Below are 19467 nucleotides of genomic sequence, written 5' to 3' on the forward strand. Positions count from 1 at the left end.
ATGCCTGTAATCCCATCTACTCGGGATGCTGAGTCAGGAGAATCGCTTGAACCCAGGAGGCGGAGGTTGCGGTGAGCGGAGATCGCGCCATTGTACTCCAGCCTGGGCAACAAGAGCAAGACTCTGTCTCAAAAACAAAAAACAAAAAACAAAAACAAAAAAAAGAAACCAAGAAGAAAACGTGCTATAGAAAGAAGTCTCCAGAAAAGAGTCCTGATCCCAACACACCTTGTGGGAAGAAGAGAAAGGCCTTCCCAGCCTCTGAGACCCCAAAGGCTGCAGAGTCTGAGATCCCGTGGAAAGGCCCAGGGAAGAAGCCAAAAATTAATGAGTCAGTGAAGGAAAAAAAATACTTCACTGGGGAAAAAAGCCTGAGACAGGTACAAAAAAGCCAGAGGCCAAGTTTTTTACTACTCTTCGTAAATCTGTGAGAAAAGCTTCCCATAGCCCCTCAAAACGACCCCAAAAACCCAAAGTACCCCAGTCGACCTAAAGTCAGTGATTCAACTGGAAGGAAACATTAGAACTACCTGAGGAGCTTTTTAGAAATACTGGGGTCCTGGCCCGGTGCGGGGGCTCACGCCTGTAATCCCAGCACTTTGGGAGGCGGAGGCAGGCGGATCACGAGGTCAGGAGATCGAGACCATCCTGGCTAGCACGGTGAAACACCGTCTCTACAAAAAAATACAAAGAAATTGGCCTGGCGTGGTGGCGGGCGCCTGTAGTCCCAGCTAGTCGGGAGGCTGAGGCAGGAGAATGGTGTGAACCTGAGAGGCGGAGCTTGCTGTGAGCGGAGATCCTGCCACTGCACTCCAGCCTGGGCGACAGAGCGAGACTCCGTCTCAAAAAAAAAAAAAAAAAAAAAAAAAAAAAAAAAGATTTCTTAAAGCCTCCATAGGTCCATAGGTAATTCTGACATATGATGTGTTATTTTAATAGAGGTTTATTTGAAATTACATATTCTGCATTATTTAATTTTCTGTTACATAAGTGTTGTTATTAAACAATAGGACTAGTAGTTAATAGTACTAATGCGGGAGAAGGAAAGGAAGACTTATTTGGGGAAAATTCAGACTGCAGAAGTGGCCTGCCTGAAAAGTCACAGCAACAGGCAAAAATAAAATAATCTAGGAAAAAAATCTCAGGCTGCACCTGCAGACAGAGAAGCAGACAGGGTCCAGCACAGAGGCCCTTTGTTCTTTGTATTAATAGCAAGCTCCCAGGAAAAAGTTTCCTCCTCTTTTCAGGCATATACACGTTGGGAGCCTGCACAGGAAGGAGGGGATCTTACCTAAAACAAACCCACAGTTATACAAACAAGAGAAGCAGCTCTTTGTGCTTGTCTAGAGACATACCCACAGCTGTGTAAGATAAGGGGAGTTGCACAGACACCTTTACTGATAAGTCACTCAAACTGTTACAGAGAGGAGTTTCTTTTCTTTTCTTTTTTTTTTTTGAGACGGAGTCTCACTCTGTCACTCAGGCTGGAGTGCAGTGGCGTGATCTTGGCTCACTGCAAGCTCCGCCCTCCAGGTCCACGCCATTCACCTGCTGAGGTGGGTGGATCGCCCGAGCTCAGGAGTTTGGGACTAGCCTGGGCAACATGGCAAAACCCCATGTCTACCAAAAATACAAAAAATTAGCCAGGTGTGGTGGCATGCACCTGTAGTCCTAAGTAGTTTGAAGGCTGAGGTGGGAGGATCACTTGAGCCCGGGGTCGAGGATGCAGTGAGCTGAGATTGTGCCACTGCACTCCAGCCTGGGTGAGAGAGGGAGACCCTGTCTCAAAAATACACAAATAAATATAGTAGGACGAACTAAACTGATATTTTGATATTATCCATATTTAATTTAAAAACTCACAAAAACAGTGCCATGTTTCTTTCTGCCACATGATACAGTAGGATATGTTAACTCTTTCTGCTTCCTTTTCTGAAAATATTTCTCTGAGCAGCCTGTAGGTCCTCCTTAATTTATTTTATGTAATGGTAAAACTGATGTAAAATCCACTTTGACTTGCAGCTCTGCTCTTATCAAACTCATGTGACACTGGGTTCCAGTGTCAGTACAATATGATGACATTGAGCTAAAGTTCATCTCAACACAAGTGTTGAATCACGGAATAGTTAGGATTTTATCTACTAGCAACAACAAGATTTAGACTTGTAGGAATTAATTTCCATCTCTCCAAAAATGGCCATCTACTCTTATGTTGTTTGGGTAGATCATTATTTGTCAATCAGTTCCTTTGCATCCATTCATCACATAGTCTATGTCTAAAATGCCCGTTGCTTTTTCAACATTAGAAAGAATATTGGATGTCATCAGAAGTTAAACGTTTCTCAGGGAAAATGGTTTTTATATCAGAGAGGTTAGGAGAAATCAAATATGGATTTCAAATAAATTATAGTTTTAGTAAATAAAATGGTTTCACTTGGCTGCCCTGTTCTGGTTATAAATGTGTATGTGAAATATATATGTGTGTATATTTGTGTATTTAAAATATATATGTGTATATTTGTGTTTGAGATATATATATTTGAAATATATATAAGTTCTGAAGCAGTCTTATTTACAAAAAAAGAGTGTTTTTTCCTCTATCAGTTTTTGTCACAACCTATACATGATCCTGAACAACTCAGATGCAGTCAGCTCATCCTTTTCTAGATATCTCATGGTCCTGCAGAGATCATTAAACAGTTTTGGAAAACTAGCATATATGTTTCTACTTTATTGTAACTCTTTTCTACATTCTCATCCTCAAATGTATTTAGTGAGTACCTACTATAGGCCAACCACTTCCCTAAGTCCTGGCGACACAGCTTTGATCAAAACAGGCAAAACTTCTGCCTTTGGGAAATTATTCTGTAAGAGAGATATGCATTCTTAATTTTTAAAATTTTTTGAGACAGTCTTGCTCTGTTGCCCAGGCTGGAGTGCAGTGGCATGATCTCGGCTCACTGCAACCTACACCTCCCAGGTTCAAGCGATTCTCTTGCCTCAGTCTCCTGAGTAGCTGGGAGTACAGGTGCACGCCATCACGCCCGGCTAATTTTTGTATTTTTAGTAGAGATGGGGTTTCGCCATGTTGACCAGGCTGGTCTTGAACTCCTGACCTCATGTGATCCACCCGTCTCAGCCTCCCAGAGGACTGGGATTACAGGCGTGAGCCACCACGCCCGGCCATTTTAAAATTTTTAAAACCAATTTTTGTGAAGTTCGGTTTACAAACAATAAAATGTACACATTGTAAGTATATACTTCAGTGAAATTTTACAAATGTATTCACCCACACAGGCACTACCTTAATCGAAAACAGAATATTTACATCACTTCAAATCAAGCTCTATCCAACTTAGTCTCTTCTTGAGCCCTGAGCAGCCACTAATCTGTCTTCTGTCACTATAGATGTCTTTTAAGAGCCTGGGGTCTCACTTGGGGAATCATACTCCTGCATTTGATTTCTTACTCTGTCGCCCAGGTTGGAGTGCAATGGCACCATCTCGGGTCACAGCAACCTCTGCCTCCTGAGTTCAAGGGATTCCCCTGTCTCAGCCTCCCAAATGGCTGGGATTACAGGCGCACGCCACCATGCCTGGCTAATTTTTTTGTATTTTTAGTAGAGACAGGATTTCACCATATTGGTCAGGCTAGTCTCCAATCCAACCTCTCCACTGCCAGCCTCCCAAAGTGTTGGGATTACACGCATGAGCTACCAAGCTCAGCCTGATTTCTTTTACTCAATATATTTTTGAAATTCATTCATGTTGTATGTCAAGTAGTTTATCCCTGTTTATTGATAATTACATTCATTACATTGTATGGATATGCCACAAATTGTTTTTATTCAACAGTTGATGGACATTTGGGTTGTTTGTAGTTTTTGATTATTAAAAACAAAGCTGGGCCAGGCACGGTGGCTCACACCTGTAATCCCAGCACTCTGGGAGGCTGAGGTGGGCAGATCACGAGGTCAGGAGTTTGAGATCAGCCTGACCAACATGGTGAAACCCCATCTCTACTAAAAATACAAAAAACAGCCTGGTGTGGTGGCAGGCGCCTGTAATCCCAGCTACTCGGGAGACTGAGGCACGAGAATTGCTTGAACCTGAAAGGCAGAGGTTGCAATGAGCCGAGATCAGGTCACTGCACTCTAGCATGGGCGACAAGAGCGACACTCTGTTTCAAACAAAAACAAAAACAAAGCAAAACAAAGCTGGTATGAACATTAACGTACAAGCCTTTGTATGAATATGTTTTTGTTCCTAAGTAAATTCGTAGGAGATTACTGGATCGAATGATAAGTATATGATTATAAGGAAAGATTGTAAGTTTTCCAAAGTGGTTGTACCATTTTGCATTACCACCACCAACATAACAGAGGTCCAGTTGCTCTGCATCCTTGCCAACATTTGGTACTATCTTTTCCATCTTTTAATTTTGGGCCATCCTAAAGAACAGGTGGTGATAAAGATGTGCTTCTTACCTGCGCCCGTCTATTTATGTAACCCCATTTAAAAACTGATCATTTTATTAATAAATTAAAAAAATCTAAAACATATAAGAATCTGAAATTAAATGTCTGGCTTGACTTTGCAGATATTTTGAATCTATGTTTCCTCACGAAACTCCCAGGCGCTGTATAGGAAACATAAATCCGTTGTCAGGCAGCAGTAGCACGCTATTGCTCTCGGAGCTTGGCTGCTCGTTCGTGCTCGCAACCACTAAGGTCTACGCAAACCTCCACGGTTTCCTTCCGCCTTCGCGTCACCTTTCTAAGAAATTCCCAGAGGGCAGCGCAGACGGGGCGGGCTCTGAGACTCCGGGCTCCGCCTCTTTCCGGGAACCGCCCACTACCCAGGACTCCGACAGAGGGTGAAAAAAGATAACTTCCGGTCTCGCGACCGTCTCTAATCTCGCGAGAAGAGAAGGCGGCCGCCAGCGGCCGAACGGAGGCGGTGGCGAGGGAGGGGGTGTGGCCGGGGAGCGCGAAGTCCCCGGGAGTAAGGGAGAGGGGGCGGGGCCGCGCGTCCCGGGCATACGCATGCGTGCACGCTGCCGGTCGGGCTGGGCTGAGAGGGGAGGGGGCGGCGGCGGCAGAGGCGGCATCGTTATTTCCGTGGTCCGGACAGTGCGTGGCGGCGCGGGTGACCACGGGAGAAGTAGGTAGGGACCGCCCCTGCGTAGCCATTGAAACCCTCTCGCTCGTGTGTCCGAGAGCCGCAGCCCCCCGCGCGTGTGGCAGACCCTGGGGACCCCAGGTCACCCTGCGGCCCCGGCCCTCCCGCTGCGCGTCAGGTAGGAGCCGCGGGCTCCCCAGTGCCCGCTGTCGGCCGAGGCCCCACTCTTGCCCGGTGTTGCCGAGGCGACGACCCGGCGCCGGACGTGCCCGCCCTCCCGCGCGGCGACAGCTCTGTCCTTGCTTATGCGCCCAGTGGGACCGGGGCTGGGCCGGGCTGACCCGGGCAGGGCGGAAGGGAAGCGTGTGCCCGCCTCAGGTGTGCCTCGGCCCTAGGCCCGGCCGGCGGGACCCTGCGGTGCCTGCCGGCTCCTCATTGCTCCCGGCGAGGTTCTGCCTGGGTCTGGGCCGGCTCTGGCCCGGGAGAGGTCCCAGCGAGCTCTGGCCAGATGAAGGGCTACCTTGATTGACTTCGGTAGCTGCCGCATGGGGTCCTGGGCTGTGAGAGGGGACCCTGAATAGTGCCTTGGTCTTTTGTGGCTATTATTGAAAGTTGGAAGCTCTGGCTCTTTTCGGGCCAGAGGTGAGATGGTTTGTGATTTTTCTTCTTAAACACTAGGAAGGCAAAATGTTTATGGGCCCTGGTAGGTGGTGGGCTAATAGTAAGCAGCAGGAGTGTTAATTGACGTGCGATTTGATTGCATTAAGGTTATTCTTTGCAGTACTGTCCTTAGACTCAGAAGAGTTCTGCTTTAAAGAGTTTAGTTAAGACTTCATCCTATGCTGAAACAAACACCCATTTCTGCAAATACTCTTGCCCTGAAAGCTACATCCTCTCTCTTACATCAGTATAAATTTTACAGGCATAATGGTTATGAAAGCTTCTGTAGATGATGACGATTCAGGATGGGAGCTCAGTATGCCAGAAAAAATGGAGAAAAGCAATACAAACTGGGTGGACATTACCCAAGATTTTGAAGAAGCTTGTCGAGGTGAGTCTGATTTTTGGATTAGAAGTTCAACATCTGGAAGGGGTAGAATGACGATTGTGCTTTCTAAACTTACCTCATTAGATGAAATCAACAGGTAAATGTGGTTTGTTGAGTTTGTTAGCCACACTTATTCTGTATCCTCTAATTTTAACTTTAAAGCAAATGTATATTTGATACAGCATTAAATACAGATGTTGAGGCAGTATTTTAAAAATTGAATTTTTCTTGCTTTAACAGGTTAGAGAGAGCAGTAATTTCTAACTGTGAAAAACACTTTGTTAATCTAAAAGATAATAGTATTTTTGTATGTTTGAGGTTTCAGTATGATCAGATCACATCATTCCTTGTTTAAGATCGTCCAGTGGCTTCCTGTTGCAGGTAGAATAAAATCCACCCTCCTTCCCTATGGGTCTATAAAATCTGGTCCCTGCCTGCCACTCAGGTTTCATTTATGTGCCACTGCCCCCGCCAGGCTTATTACATTCCAGTCACAGGTCTTTTTTATCTCTTCGTAATACACACCAAGGTGGTTCTCCCAGGTGTTTGCATTTTTTGTTTTCTTTCTTTTAAATTGCTTTGCCCCTCGCTTTCACACAATTCTTCTTAAGTGTTAACCTCCCTGGTGAGGACCTCAAAACAACCACTCATTCTCTCCTCTGCAATTCCACCTCAGTTGAATCACTTTTTATTTTCTTCATACAGCTTATCTTTTTCAGAAGCCATAATTGTCAATTATTTCTTGTTTATTTTCAGTCTCACTCACTGGAATATAAGCTCCGTGGGGGCAGAGATAATTTCTGTAACCCTAGTATACAGAACAGTTCCTGGCACATAGTAAATTCAATAAATAGGAGTAAATGATTGGAGAAATGAACATGCTTGTTGGTTGAGGGGTAAGAGTCTAGGGAGAGACTGAAGATAAGAGAAAGGAACAAATTAACTAGAGTGAGAGCTTGAACGTTAAAGAGAGGATGAGATCGAGGAGATAGTAGAGAAATTGGGGAAAAGCACAGGGACACACTGAGACAGGAAGGACTGAAGTGAGGATGAAGATAAAAGTATATTTCTAAGTGACAGAGGAGGACTGGTGAAGGAATTCACTCCTGATGGCTTGTATTGTCTCAAGCAGCTTAGGTCTTTTGATGATAGGTAGGGTGTGTTTGGATAGTGCTCTGAAGGGGAGGAGTAAAGACTTGGGGCACCTGCAGGTGGAAAGGGAGCCAGCTGTGTATAAGCAAAATGATAAATCATGTGCCATCCTTTGTTTTGAAATCACTTTTTATAGCCTCAGTGAGACAGTGGAAAGGACGTAAGACTGGGAGTTGGGTGACTGCCCATGTATGTCTATCTAAGGAAGAGAGAAAGAAATGTCAAGTTACAGTGTAGTTTTTGTGCTCAGAGATCTTAGACTATTAAGTGGATTATACCTGTCATCTTGCACTGATTTTAAGTAATCTATTAGGGGGCTGTCATTGTTAACCTAAATAGGGAAGGTTTTTGAAGGTTATATGGCTTGGGTTGGGCCTTAAGGAGAGATCAAGTTTTTGGAAGGGGAGGTGATAGAGTTATTCTAGACTGAGATGAAATATGTGAGTCAGAGTTTGGTGAGGTTTTTATGTTAGGGGAACAGTAAATAATTTTACTTGGCCACAAAACAATTTTAAATGCTGGGAATTATAGAGGGTCTTTAGTGCCATTGATGTTTTTTGTTTGTTTTGGTTTTTTTGGTTTGAGCTTGTTTTATAGGCAGTAGGAGTAATGGATTTGAGCATAAGATTGAAAGTTTGTTCCCCTTGATGATCAGTACAGTGGCTTGGACCAAGTAGCTTCTCAGTAAGTAATGTAGTAAGCTTTGTAGTCAGATATGAGCTGGAGTCCTAACTCTGTCACTTACTAGTTTAGTTTCCTTGGAGTTTAATTAATCTGAATCTTAGTTTTCTACTCTGGAAAACAGAGCTTCTACTTTAGAGAATTTTGGGGATTAAATGAGATAGTGGATGTAAAGTACTCTATAGTAGCATTCAATGATGGTAACTGTTGTTACTCAAGGTATTTAATTTAGAGTTGAAAGCATATAAAGAAGTTTCTCTACCAGCATAATTTATGATGGATTAGGATGAAAAGAGTCTACTTAGACAAGGTTTTGCACTCAGCCCAGATTTGGGCGTTAAGGCCTTGGACTAGGCCTTGACAGAATGGACTAGAAGGGTAACATATGAGAACAAATAAGTTCATGTTGCTGGAGAGGTGAAAGAAACAAGAGAGATGATGTGTGCCTTAAACTTTTCCCTTGGTGACAGCAGAAGAGAGTGAACACGTACACTGCTTCTCAACCTTTCCTTCCCAGATCTTATGGGTGGAGTTCAAAGTACCTTAATTCATAGGTACAAGATATCTTGATAATTTCCTGTTTTATCTTAGAAATTCATGGAAAAGTTTGCATTTTACAACATGTTTGTTGTTTGAGGGGAACACTTATGTTTCATTTATGTTAAAGATCTTTTGCTTCCCACATCATCACATTAATTTGATATTAGGCAGCTGTACAAATTTTTTATCCTGTGTCTTTGAATCCCCTGGGACATGATGTTCACCCAGGGTGGTTGCATACCACAGTTTGAAAACCACAGGTCGGCAGAATTTAGTCTCAATGAAATACGACTATCAAGGTCCTCTTAATTTTAGTCTTGCAGCTTTCTTTCATATATACATTCTCTACTTGTTTTTGATTGTAAGAAAAATTGAACCCAAGAAAGCAGTTTAGAATACTGGTGGGAGAGATGTTTTGGCTTGCCTTCGAGTTATATCATAAATTAGCCTTATTTCTTTGTGAAGGAACCTTGAGTGGGAGATAAAGTTTAATCCATGTTTCACTGTGGATAGAGAGGGGGTGACATGCCATTTTGTGGCCAACATACCATCCTATTAACTCTTCCATAATTAGCTCTTGCACTGTGTTGAGTGGCGCAAATGTGAGGTATCCTTCTTGGAACTAAAAAAAAATTGATGTAGAATTAATCTTCATATGTAGATTTAGGACTAAAGACTGTTGGCATTTCTTGAGCCCGTGGTATTTATTTTCCCGTCTTGGAATAATCAGATTTGTAGTCTTGATTATGGTTTAGGCTTCTGTTCTAGTAACTTTCTAAAAACTAAATTTAAAACAGATATGATTACACTCTTTCTTTTAACTTGCAGTAATGTCTCCCCTTTGGTAAGAATGTAATGGCATTTGGCTAGACTCTGGTGATTTTTTTTTTTTGAGATGGAATCTCGCTGTCACCCAGGCTGGAGTGCAGTGGTGCTGTCTCGGCTCACTCGGCTCACTCGACCTCCCGGGTTCACGCCATTCTCCTGCCTCAGCCTCCCGAGTAGCTGGGACTACAGGCGCCCGCCACCACGCCTGGCTAATTTTTTTGTATTTTTAGTAGAGACGGGGTTTCACCGTGTTAGTCAGGATGGTCTCGATCTCCTGACCTCGTGATCCATCCACCTCGGCCTCTCAAAGTGCTGGGATTACAGGCGTGAGCCACTGCGCCCAGCCTGACTCTGGTGATTTTTTTAGTACCACAAAATAGTTGGCATACTGATGGCGAAGTTGTTTTTCATGCACATTTGTACTAAAAGTAGTGGCTCTTTAAAGTCCTGAATCAAAAACAAACTTTCAACTTTTATGATTTATTTTATCTCCTACTAGGCAGGTGGCACACATTCCTTATAACTACTCTTGAGGCTCTTATTTTTTTCTTTTCTAAATTATTTATAATTTAGCCATTACTGTTGTTTTGCCTGATAGGAAATATGTGATTATTTTAAGTAACACTTCTAGGCTTTCTTTTTTTAAAAAAAAAATTTGTAAGTTAAATTTTTTTTTTCTTTTTAGAGTTAGGGTTTTGCTGTGTCACCCAGGCTGAAGTGCATACAATGCCATGATCATTCCTCACTACAGCCTTTACTATAGGATGGGTTCAAGCAATCCTCTCATCTCAGCCTCCTGAGTAGCTGAGACTACAGGCATGTGCTATGCCTGGCTTATTTTGTTTTTTGTAGAGACATTATGTTACGTAGGCTGGTCTCAAACTCCTGGCCTTAAGGGATCCTCTTGCCTCAGCTTCTAGGCTTTATCCACACTATGGATAGCAACATTCTCTCCTGGGATGATGGCGCCAGTGGTATCTGGAGCCCAGGAGTAATCCAAAATCTGCCATGCTGACTTCCATTCTTTTTATGTTTTAGTCTAGGAGGATATGGGCCCAATCTTTCATTCCATTTTCTTCTCTTTTTGATGGCTTAGTTTAAGCTTCTCCAACCCATTGCCCAAGGGCTGCATGTGGCCCAGGATGGCTTTGAATGTGGCCCAACACAAATTCGTAAACTTTCTTAAAACGTTATGAGATTTTTTTTTTGTGATTTTTTTTTTTTTTTTTAAAGCTCATCACCTATCAGTGTATTTTATGTGTGGCATAAGACAATTATTCTTTCAGTGTGGCCCAGGGAAGCCAAAATATTGGACATGCCTGGCTTTGTTCATTCCTCTGTAGTCAGTCTTTATTATTAGCACCATTGGTTAAGGCCTTCCATATCCATTCATCTTCTTCAGTTCTTGCTTAGTACTTTAGGAAAATTCTTTTTACACTTTCTCTTGCCTCTTGTAAAACTTGGGATTCTTAAGTTTCTTGTTGCTCTTCCTTTCTTTTCTGTCTTCTCTCACCCAGAACATTTGTAGGTGCTCAATATATATATTTGTTTTAAGAATGAATGAATTTTCTAAGGCCATGTTTCTTCAAACTGGAGAATATTTGGATCTGGGACTACAGAAGTTTGAGAACCACTGCAGTACATTAAATGCTGTCATTTTGGGGGATTGCCTGTAACCAGCATAATTATGAACCACAAGCATGGACACTGAAATTATGTTGATACTTGATTATAATGTTATTATCTAGGTGATCTGGAATATTCTGTGATTTTTTTTTTTTAAAGACTATCATTGAACTGATTATATAGCTTTTAAAAATTATGGAAAAAATACAAATTCTTTGTGAAACTTTCAGTGAAATCTTTTTTGCCCCCCACAGCCCCATCCGTGTGGGGTGAGAGTCATTGTTCTAGGAATTTACTGTTTGTTAGCACTTGATTCTAAGAGGAAAAGGATGAATGGATGGAAATTGTCCTGGCAAAAGATCTAGGCAACATGTAAAATTGTTTTCCGTGTTCTGTGCCATCCAGAATGTTACCAAGAGGTGGAGCATGGGTGAGATGGCCAGCGCTGGCATTTATGGATCACTTTAGATTAGTGGTTCTCAACTGGGGGTGATTTTTCACCTCAAGGGGCATTAATGTCTTGAGACATTTTTGATTGTCACAGTGTCTATGAGGTGGTGCTACTGGCATCTAACAAGTACATGCCAGGTATACTGCTCATTCAATTCAACACACAGGGCAGCCCCCACAAACAAATAATTATCCTCCTCAAAATATCAATAATGCTGCTTAGTTCACTGCATTTAGATTACTTTCAAGAAGGTTCAGCTATCACTTAACCTCTCAAACCCTGAATTCTTCAGGAAAGGAACACATGGATACTGGACTTAACACCCTTAAGAACTAGCATTGACATAGAGCAAGCAGTGTGAATGGGACCTTTGATGTACTTTGAGGGCTCTTCTGCAGTGTTGAATACATCTTATCAGATTTTTCCCTTAATCACGTATAGTGTATCTTGCTTCATCTTAGGAGCTTTAGTTAATGAAAAAGGAGTCTCTAGAAGACACTGCGTTCCTCCTTTTAGCTGGTTATTTTGATATTTATTTTGCTGGTTTTGGGCAGCTTGCTTTTATACTACTTTTTGATTCCCTTCATCCCCAGTTTAGGCTGTATCTATGGACTTAACCCCTTATAGTTATAGGTAGCTACACTGTGGATATGCAAATATTATTCATAGCTGAGCCAAGGAGTAAAACCATTACTACTTTTTCTTTCCTGCATACTTCTGTTTTACACAAAAAATTTTTACCCAAAAATTGGTGTACTTATCATTAATTCTACTTCTAGATTAATAAATCTAGAATTCATTAATTCTACCAGTTGTCTAAATCTCCTTAAGACATTCAGACTCATTGGAGATCCTGTTGGTTTCATCTCCTTATAGAACTTTCTTCTTGATCCTCTTAACTGCAGTCTAGGCTTATTGCCTTTTGTACCTAGTATGTAACTTCATTTTGAGATCTTCTTTCTTCATCAGCCTGGGGTGTCTTTTCTCTCTTGTTGTGATTGGATATCATTATTATCTTCTTGAGTAAAGTGCATGGGAGATAAAATGTTTTGAGGCTCTTAATATCTGAAAATGTCTTTATTCTGTCCTCCCACTTGACTGATATTATGTCTGGGTGCCTTTGAGAATTTTGCAGGCATTGTCCATTGATCTTTTGCTATTAAGAAATCTGATGACATTCTGATACATGTGAAAGTTATATGTCGATACCATTATTTTATTTTATTTTTTTTTGATGTGGAGTTTCGCTCTTGCTGCCCAGGCTGGAGTGCAATGGCATGATCTCGGTTCACTGCAACCTCCATCTCCCGGGTTCAGGCGATTCTCCTGCCTCAGCCTCCCGGGTAGCAGGGATTACTGGCGCCCACCACATGCTCAGCTAATCTTTGTATTTTTAGTAGAGACGGGGTTTTGCCCTGTTGGCCAGCCAGGTCTCGAACTCATGACCTCGGGTGATCCACCCGCCTCAGCCTCCCAAAGTGCTGGGATTACAGGTGGTAGCCACCATGTCTGACCTTGATACCTTTCATACGTAATTTTTTAGGATCTTCTGTTTGTCCTCCTTGTCCAGAACTTTCACTGTGGTCTGGAGCCTTTTCACTTTGATGCTTCAGTTCTAGGAAGCATCCTTGAATTATCCTAACTTTTTCCTATACTCTCCTTATGGAATGTCTGTTATTTGGATATTGAATCTCCCTAAACTTGTCCTCTGGATTTTTTTCTTATCCTTTCTTCCCTATTTTTCTTTTTCTTTTTTTTTTTGAGACAGTTTCACTCTTGTTGCCCATGCTGGAGTGTAATGGCGCAATCTCGGCTCACCGCAACCTCCACGTCCCAGGTTCAAGCAATTCTCCTGCCTTGGCCTCCCGAGTAGCTGGGACTACAGGTGCCTGCCACCATGCCCGGCTGATTTTTGTATTTTTAGTAGAGACGGGGTGTCACTGTGTTGGCTAGGCCGGTCTCGAACTCCTGACCTTGTGATCCACCCACCTCGGCCTCCCAAAGTGCTGGGATTACAGGCGTGAGCCACTGTGCCTGGCCCCTTTCTTTCCTATTTTTTATGTCTTTTTCCTCAACTTCATCTTCGAGATCTTTCATTGCACTTTTCTCCTGTGATATTTTTAACTTTGAATCATTACAACTATGGCTTGAGTCCAGTTTTCCTCATATCAGATTTTTCCTTTTGCTCTGAATGGTGTAAGCTGTATACTATTGAGCCTACTTAACGCTTTAACTTAAAGTAGAAGTAACTTTAAAAAAAAAAAAACAGTATCATTTTACCCTTAGTTCAGTGGTTTGGTGTCGTCTAGAATTGCTGGGATCCCCGAGACTGTTTCGCAGGATATGCAGAGTTGAAACAGTTTGGTGGTAATACTAAAAAGGTACTTGCCTTTTTGACTGTTACTCTCTTGTTAGTATACGGTGGAATTTTTCAGAGGTTACATGATGTGTGATGATGTCATTGCTCTGATGGCTAATGATAATTTGAAACATTATCTTTCTCATTAAGTTTTTTGAGAGATGCTGCCTGGTTGGATAAGGCCCAATTTACTCAGTTCTATAGGGCTATACAAGATCATGATTCTGTGTTCAGTCATTGATCATGCAGGGTGGGGCTTGTACTCTGCTTCATGAGTAAATTCTTAAGTTTACTGTCTATAAAGTTTAATAGTGAGAGATATGATTACTGATGTTCTTTTTTTTAGATGTGGAGTTTCGCTCTTTTTGCTCAGGCTGGAGTGCCATGGCACAATCTCAGCTCACTGTAACCTCCGCCTCCTGGGTCCAAGCAACTCTCATGTCTCAGCCTCCCAAGTAGTTGGGATTATAAGCATGTGCCACTGCACCTGGCTAATTTTGTATTTTTAGCAGAGACGGGGTTTCACCATGTTGGCCAGGCTGTTCTCGAACTCCTGACCTCAGGTGATCCGCCTGCCTTGGCTCCCAAAGTGCTGGGATTACAGGTGTGAGCCACTGCGCCCCTGATTACTGAAGTTCTAAGGAATCTTACGAGTCATCTAGTCTAACCTTTCATTTTACAGACGAGGAAACCAAGGCCAAGAGTGTTTGACTTGCTTCTAGATCTGTGGGGTGTTTTTAAGTTTGATGAAGCTATTTGGTACCCAGATTTACCCTAAATACATGATAGATTATTACAGCAGTTTCCAAACTTTTCGGTCTTAGGACCCCATTATACTTTTTAAAATTATAGTCTATGTATGTATTACATATATATACGTGTTTATTGTAATTTAAAACTGAGACATTTAAAAAATATCCATTTAAAAATGATGATGGGCTGGGCACGGTGGCTCACACCTGTAATCCTAGCACTTTGGGAGGCCAAGGCGGGTGGATTACTGGAGGTCAGGAGTTAAGACCAGTCTGGCCAACGTGGTGAAACCCTGCCTCTATTGAAATACAAAAATATTAGCTGGGCGTGGCAGTGTGCACCTGTAGTCCCAGCTACTTGGGAGGCTGATGCAGGAGAATTGCTTAAACCCAGGAGACGGAAGTTGCAGTGAACTGAGATCACACCACTGCACTCCAGCCGGGGCGACAGAGTGAGACTCCATCTCAAAAAAAAAAAAAAAAAATGATAACCCGTTGCATGTTAACATAAATAACATTTTTTAAAATGAGAAATCATTGTATTTTCCAAAACAAAAAAATAATATACAAAAGGAGAGTTTGACATTTTTGCAAATCACTTCAATGTCTGGCATAACAGAGGGCAATTGAATTCTCATATTTGCTTCTGTAATTCAGTCTGTTGCCACATGTTGTTTTGGTTGAAGTATCTGATGTTAATTTGGCCTCACCAAATATGTAGTTGAAAAATGGGGGAATCTTCAGATAATTTTGGATATTCCTCTTTGATACTCCAAAAGCTTGACAGGTGGTAGTTTCTTAAAGGTTAGTTGCAGTCTGGAATCTGAAACCCTATTAATGGACTCTTTATGCTCTGTTACATTAAAATTCATTGCTCTTTCTTGAACTTTGAATGGCTCTTTAATCCATGCCTGATTTTGTAACATGCACTGCCATTTGGAAAATATTGTTTTCCAAATATTGAACGTTCAATAAGTTATGCAGATCTTCCAAAAAAAATTTTTTTTGAGGCATAGTCTTGCTCTGTCACCCAGTCTAGAGTCCAGTGGCATGATCTCTGCTCACTGCCACCCCTGCCTCTGGGTTCAAGGGATTCTCCTGCCTCAGCATCCTGAATAGAGTAGCTGGGATTACAGGTGTGCACCACCATGCCTGGCTAATTTTTGTATTTTTAGTAGAGACGGGGTTTCGCCATGTTGGCCAGGCTGGTCTGGAACTCCTGACCTCAAGTGATCTGCCTGCCTTGGCCGCCTCCCAAAATGCTGGGATTACGGGCGTGAGCCACTGCGCCTGGCTAGATCTTCCAAATGTTAACACGTTTCATTATACAATATTAATAAGCACATTTGTTATCACTACCAGTACAGAAAGCTCTTCTAAGTATTGGGAAATTGTTAGACTTACAGTGGCAGATACGTATTTACCAAAATTTTAGATTTTGCTTGAAAGCTCAAATTTTATTATTGGCAACAGACGTTGTCAGTTTTTCTTGAAGTGACAGACTCATGTATTTTTTTAAAAAATGCCACATTCTCAAGTCTGAATAACCATAGTCTGTTGATTGTTTTTCTTTTTTTTTTTTTTCCAGGTAAAAGTAGTGTTCCATGATAATTGTACAAGTGTTTTGTTTTTTTTTTTTTTTGAGACGGCGTTTCGCTCTTTTTGCCCAGACTGGAGTGCAGTGGCGCCATCTCGGCTCACTACAACTTCTACCTCCTGGGTTCAAATGATTCTCCTGCCTCAGCCTCCCGAGTAGCTGGGATTACAGGCGCACACCACCATGCCAAGCTAATTTTGTATTTTTAGTTGAGACGGGGTTTCACCATGTTGGCCAGGCTGGTCTTGAACTCCTGACCTCCAGTAATCCACCTGCCTTGTCCTCCCAAAGTGCTGGGATTATAGGCGTGAGCCATTGTGCCTGGCTGTGCAAGTGTTTTTTTTCCCAAGACAACTATTTTCTTTGATATGCAGCAGAAGTGTTTGTCTGCTTCCCATTTTTTTCAAGTAGAATATTTAAAAAGTTATACAAGGTTGAAACTGAATAAGATTAATCAGGGCTGGTACTAGGGTGAAGTGAGTGAGGTACCTTATGGTGCAAAATTTAAGAAGTCAAGAACTAAAAGTGAGTACATTTTGCCCTGTAGGTACCTCACTTACTGCACCTTGGCCCTGAGAGTAATAATTTTTACTGCTTTATCAAGGTTGTTTTTTAATTTTGCCCAGCTTTTTTATTGTGTTAAATTAAACAACATAATATTTACCATCTTAGGCCAGGCGTGATGGCTCATGCCCATGATCCCAGCACTTTAGGACGCCAAGGCGGCAGATCACTAGAGCCCAGAAGTTTGAGAACAACCCAAGCAACATGATGAAACCCCGTCTCTATAAGAAAATACAAAAAAATTAGCCGGGCATGGTGGTTTGCACTTGTAGTCCCAGTTACCCAGGAGGCTGAGGTGGGAGGATCACCTGAGCCTGGGAGGTCAAGGCTGCAATGAGCTGTGATAGCACCACTGCTCTCCAGCCTGGGCAACAGAGTGAGACCTGCCTCAAGAGAATTTTTTTTTTTTTTTTTTTTTTTTTTACCGGCTTAACCATTTTTAAGTGTACACTTCAGTGGTATTTAATACATTTGTAATGTCTTGCAAGCATCACCACCATTCATATCCAGGACTCTTACCTTGTGAAGCTAAAATTCTCTATCCATTAAACAAACGGTGACTCTTCATCATTCCTCTCCCCATTCTCTGGCAACCAGCAGTCTACACTATGACTTTTTTTCTCTTTTTGAGACAGAATTTCACCCTGTTGGCCAGGATGGAGTGCAGTGGTGCAATCTCAGCTCACTGCAACCTCTGCCTCCTGGTTTGAGTGATTCTTCCACCTCAGCCTTCCAAGTAGCTGGGACTACAGGCACCCACCACCATGCCTGGCTACTTTTTGTATTTTTTTTGGTAGAGATGGGGTTTCACCACATTGGCCAGGCTGGTCTTGAACTCCTGACCTCAGGTGATCTGCCTGCATTGGCCTTCCAAAATGCTGGGATTACAGGCATGAGCCACCATGCCTGGCCCTACAGTATTATTATTGACTACTTTAAGTATTTCATTTAAATGGACTCATACAGTATTTGTCTTTTTGTGCCTGACTTTTTTCACTTAGCATAATGTCCTCAAGGTTAATCTATGTTGTAGCATGTCAGAATTTCCTTCCTTTTTAAGACTGAATAATATTCCATTGTATGTGTAGACTATGGTTTATCATTCATCTGTCAATGGGCGCTTGGGTTGTTTCCCATGTTTTTTGATTGTGAATAATGCTACTGTGAACATGAGCATACGAGTACCTCTTTGAGACTCTGTTTTCAATTTTTCTGGGTATATGCTCAGAATTTGAATTGGCTGGATCATATGGTAATTCTGTTTAAAATTTTTTTTTGTGTTTAGAGACAGGGTCTCACTCTGTCACCCAGGCCGGAGTTCAGTGGTTCTGTTGTGGCTTTCTGCTACCTCAAACTACAGGGTTCAAGCAATCCTCCCACCTCAGCCTCCCCAGTAGCTAGGACTACAGGTGTGCACCACCATGCCTGGCTAATTTTAAAAGATATTTTATAGATACAGGGTCTCACAGTGTTGCTCAGGCTGGTCTTGAACTCACGGGCTTAGGTAGTCCTCCTGCCTTGGCCTCCCACAATGCTGGGATTACAGGTGTGAGCCACTGCATCTGTCCTGTTTTTAATTTTTCAAGGAACTGCTGTACTGTTTTCCACAGTGTCTCGACCATTTTACAAACCTACCAGCAGTGCACAAGGGTTTCAGTTTCTCCACATCCTCATAACACTTATTTTCTGCAGGGTTTTTTTTTTTTTTGTAGTACCCATCTTAATGAGTGTAAGGTGGTGTCATTGTAATTTTAATTTGCACTTTCCTAATGAATAGTGATCATCAAGGGCATTCTTAGATTGAAGAAAATTTTTGTCTTTTTTTAGCCGTAAGTGCATGGAAGTGAAGAGTACATGATTAGTTTAGCTTGGGGCCACTGTCTTGATTTGTGCTGAAGCTGCAGCAGTTTTGCCCTCCATTGCCTTTTTACCTTCCTATCATTGCTTTTGCATCATTAGTACAGGTGTCAACACAATAAAAAAAGACAACGAATGTTTTGGCATGATTATCAAAGTAATTTTAACATGGCAAGTTCCTGGGTTCCCAGACCACTCTTCGAGAATTGCTGGATTACTAGTATGTGTTCTGCTATGTTTTGTTGTTTTGTTTTGTTTTGTTTTGTTTTGTTTTGTTTGAGAGGGAGTCTCCTTCTGTCACCCAGGTTGGAGTGCAGTGGCACAATCTCGGCTCACTGCAACCTCTGCCTCCCGGGTTTAAGTGATTCTCCTGCCTCAGCCTCCCAAGTAGCTGGGATTACAGGCACCCACCACCACACCTGGCTATTTTTGTATTTTTAGTAGAGATGGGGTTTCACTGTGTTGGCCATGCTGGTCTCAAACTCCAGACCTCAGGTGTGATCCACTAACTTCAGCCTTATTGGTGTATTTTCACACATGATTCTTATCTGTTTCAGTACCTGGAACTGTTAAAAATTAATATTATTTAACTTACAATTGGCTAGGGAAGATTGGCTAAAGTTCTATAAACTGCTTTTTTACACCTTCCACAGGATTTAGCCATCTATATACATATATATATATATGTGTATATATATATATATATATATTTTTTTTTTTTTTCCAGACAGAGTCTCGCTCTGTTGCCCAGGCTGGAGTGCAGTGGCGTGATCTCGGCTCACTGCAAGCTCCACTTCCTTGGTTCACGCCATTCTCCTGCCTCAGCCTCCCGAGTAGCTGGGACTACAGGTGCCTGCCACCACACCTGGCTAATTTTTTTGTATTTTTAGTA

The 19467-nt window shown here is 42.1% G+C and overlaps 1 protein-coding gene across 17 annotated transcripts in view; it reads left to right on the forward strand.

Annotated features, from left to right (window-relative positions):
• The first annotated feature begins 4968 nt into the window (after positions 1-4968).
• NAA35 (N-alpha-acetyltransferase 35, NatC auxiliary subunit) overlaps positions 4969-19467 on the forward strand; it is an 81897-nt gene continuing 67398 nt past the window's right edge. For 3 of the 17 annotated variants that reach the window (XM_024345662.3, XM_054658859.2, XM_063788543.1), the window contains exons 1-2: positions 4970-5166; positions 6043-6171. In XM_024345662.3, the coding sequence (XP_024201430.1) occupies positions 6048-6171 (124 nt within the window). In that variant the 5' untranslated portion in view covers positions 4970-5166; positions 6043-6047. Of the gene's footprint in view, positions 5763-6042; positions 6172-19467 lie in introns of all 17 variants that reach the window. The other 14 variants (XM_009456818.4, XM_063788542.1, XM_063788545.1 and 11 more) reach the window with 9 other exon arrangements.

This window comes from Pan troglodytes, chromosome 11 (genome assembly GCF_028858775.2).
Source record: "Pan troglodytes isolate AG18354 chromosome 11, NHGRI_mPanTro3-v2.0_pri, whole genome shotgun sequence".
Lineage (NCBI taxonomy): Eukaryota > Metazoa > Chordata > Mammalia > Primates > Hominidae > Pan > Pan troglodytes.